The sequence below is a fragment of the Nuphar pumila genome, chromosome 3, assembly GCF_984573655.1.
Source record: "Nuphar pumila chromosome 3, dmNupPumi1.hap1.1, whole genome shotgun sequence".
Classification (NCBI taxonomy): domain Eukaryota; kingdom Viridiplantae; phylum Streptophyta; class Magnoliopsida; order Nymphaeales; family Nymphaeaceae; genus Nuphar; species Nuphar pumila.
Genome location: NC_143251.1, coordinates 15,791,772 through 15,794,954, shown reverse-complemented (window position 1 = coordinate 15,794,954; position 3,183 = coordinate 15,791,772). Strand labels below are relative to the sequence as shown.

General features: G+C 36.0%; 1 protein-coding gene and 1 long non-coding RNA gene across 2 annotated transcripts; both read left to right on the top strand.

The window, feature by feature from the left end:
• The first annotated feature begins 270 nt into the window (after positions 1–270).
• LOC149842114 (uncharacterized) lies at positions 271–870 on the top strand. Its single transcript, XR_016431037.1, has 3 exons — positions 271–355; positions 435–564; positions 649–870. It is a non-coding gene; the product is annotated as an uncharacterized LOC149842114 (long non-coding RNA).
• A 513-nt stretch (positions 871–1,383) lies between these two features.
• LOC149842113 (uncharacterized) lies at positions 1,384–2,905 on the top strand. Its single transcript, XM_090001285.1, has 2 exons — positions 1,384–1,614; positions 2,696–2,905. Exons 1-2 carry the CDS (start codon positions 1,393–1,395, stop codon positions 2,780–2,782), a joined length of 309 nt encoding a protein of 102 aa, XP_089857411.1. The 5' UTR covers positions 1,384–1,392; the 3' UTR covers positions 2,783–2,905.
• Positions 2,906–3,183: the final 278 nt, after the last annotated feature.

Below are 3,183 nucleotides of genomic sequence, written 5' to 3'. Positions count from 1 at the left end.
CTTGAATGCATTGTAATACTTGATGTGAATTATTTGAATGTATTGTATGACATATGTTATTTGTTAGAATATGGTTCGTGGAGGTTATAGTGGTCGCTCATCCAGTAGTAGCCAGGCTCAACCTTCATCTTAACGGGCTCCTGTGATAGGTATATCATATAACTAATTAGATGCTTGATTAGTTCAAATGCACATTCTGAGAATTTCTAATGTATTTTTTTACAGATGATGTTGCGCCTGTACACGACCCACCTACACCAGTTGATCGCACAAGTCAATAGCCAACACAGGAAACAGGGTCTTCTCAGGCTGGCACAAGAAGACTCATTCGAATAGTGTATATCGATAATCGACCGTAAGTATTTTGTTTTCAATTATTGCATATCTTTTAAATATTTTATATTGATATTTACTGTGTAACAATTCATGTGCAGCACGAGGTTTGAGCCACAAGAAGTAGTACGGGAGATTAGGAATTCACTTCTTCAACATCTACCAGGACCAGTTGCTCAATGGAAAGAGTACCCAAAGGAGGTGTTAGACAGATTGTGGTCCTCATTCATGGTATACAGTTGTTCCTCATAGTTAATGTGTTCCATATTTAATTTATTTAAGCAATGTCTACTAACTTTCTGAAAATATTTGTAGGCTTCGAATCGCTTTGCAACTACGGTGGAAGAAAATGATGCAAGGAAGGTGTGGCAGAAGGTGGCTGCCAATCGATTTGCAGACATGCTGCACACTATGAAGACTGCAGCAAAAAAAGCATCTGGCGTAGTAGATGATCCATTACTGTGGAAGGGCCATGGTCCTATTACTATCAGGAGAGATTACTGGGATGAAATGTGCGATATGTGGGCGGGAGATGCATTTAAAAATCGCTCTGCGAAGGCTTCACAAAATCGATCGAAGATGCCCGAAGCCCATCTACACACAGGTGGATCTAAGACATTTGGGAGCCACCTAAAGAAAATGGTAACTCATCAATATATAATATTAATTTTATAAGTATTGTTGCAATTTTTTGTACTAAATCTTTTGTCATTTAACTTCGCAGGAAGCAGAAAAAGAAGACAGTGTACCATATAAGGATGTGTTTGTAGAAACACATAAACGGAAGACCACGGGAGTCTTCGTATCAGAGAAGGCGAGAACGACAACGGTATGTATTAATTCTATTAATAATTATTGCAATATATATGCAAGTTATCATAATATTATCATTAATTATTAATGAATACTTTAAACATTATTTTGTAGGAGGCATATGAGCAACAGATGGTAGAGCGATATGGCGAAGACGCTACTCAGCATCCATCATTTGATCCTACAGCATGGGTGACTGCAGCAGGTGAACCCAAAAAAGGTCGCGTGTTCGGGTTTGGGAGTAATATGAACACTTCACCAGTTATTGGTTCTTCCAGTTATGGCTCACCGACTTCTTGCGCTGACATAAGCTCCAAGCAGCCGACTATTCTTTCCGGTGATGATGTACGCGAGATCATTAATGAATCACTGAATAACTACTTCCAATACACCGTCGCCCCCTTTCTCCGAAATGAGATCAAGGCCGCTGTTCAGGATAGGGGATCTTCGATTCCAGGTCCCTCTCAGGTATAATCACATATATAGTTTTTTTGATTGTCTTAAAGCACATCTGAGCATGGTAGAATCACATATAGAGTTTTTCTAGATGCCTTAGAACACATATGAACATGCTATAATCACATATTCAAATTTTTTACTGCCTTAGCACACATATGAGCATGATAGAATCACATATAAAGTTGTTTTGCCTGCCTTAGAGCACATATGAGCATGCTATATTCACATATTCAATTTTTTTACTGCCTTAGCACACATACGAGCATGATCGAATCACATATATAGTTTTTTGCCTGCCTTAAAGCACATCTGAGCATGGTAGAATCACATATAGAGTTTTTTTATATGCCTTAAAACACATATGAACATGCTATAATCACATATTCAATTTTTTGACTGCCTTAGCACACATATGAGCATGATAGAATCACATATATATATATTTAACTTTTTGTCTGCCTTAGAGCACATATAAGCATGATAGAATCACATATAAAGTTTTTTTGATTGCATTAGAACACATATGAGCATGCTATAATCACATATTCAGTTTTTTGACTGCCTAAGAACACATATGAGCATATTATAATCACATATTCTGTTTTTTGACTGCCTTAGCACACATATGAGCATGCTATAATAACATATAGAGTTTTTTAACTGCCTTAGAACACATATGAACATGTTATATATCATTTATGATAGAATCACATATAAAAATTTTGGTTTTGTCTGCCTTAGAGCACATATGAGCATGCTATATTCACATATTCAATTTTTTTACTGCCTTAGCACACATACGAGCATGATCGAATCACATATATAGTTTTTTGCCTGCCTTAAAGCACATCTGAGCATGGTAGAATCACATATAGAGTTTTTTTAGATGCCTTAGAACACATATGAACATGCTATAATCACATATTCAATTTTTTGACTGCCTTAGCACACATATGAGCATGATAGAATCACATATAGAGTTTTTTTATTGCCTTAGATCACACATGAGCACATGATAGAATCACATATAGTGTGTAATTTATTTCATTATATTTTGTTTATCAATACTGACTGTTCTTTTCTTGTGTAGGCTGCTAGCGATAATCAGGGTAGTGGAGCTGAAGGGACAGATAAAGACAATGAACAAGAAGACGCACAAAATCTTGGCGATGATTAGAGGACTGTGTTGAAGAAGTTCTATTTTTTTATTTTTCCTAATTGTAATTGTTGAATTGTAAATAATTAAACTTCTTAATTTTAAGGTGGAACGATTAATTATTATAGATACTTGTTATATGAATTTTTTTGTGTGGTTTGTTTTTTATTTACAGGAAATATAAATTATACAGGAAATAGAAATTGTACAGTTCTCGGTAATTAATTTTTAAATAATTTTATTTTTATTTTTTTTCGTGTTTGCGACGGATTAGCGACGGATGATTCCGTCGCTATTCATATTAATCTAGCGACGGCTTAGCGACGGAACCATCCGTCGCTATTCATATTAATCTAGCGACGACATAGCGACGGAATTAAATCCGTCGCCAAGCCGTGGTCGCCGTTTAGTACCGGCGGATT

Excerpts from the sequence above, each read along its gene's own strand:
- LOC149842113 (XM_090001285.1), top strand. The coding sequence starts at position 1,393 with ATGAACACTTCACCAGTTATTGGTTCTTCCAGTTATGGCTCACCGACT. Across the intron at positions 1,615-2,695 it reads CGATTCCAGGTCCCTCTCAG|GCTGCTAGCGATAATCAGGG; the intron begins GTATAATCACAT and ends TTTCTTGTGTAG.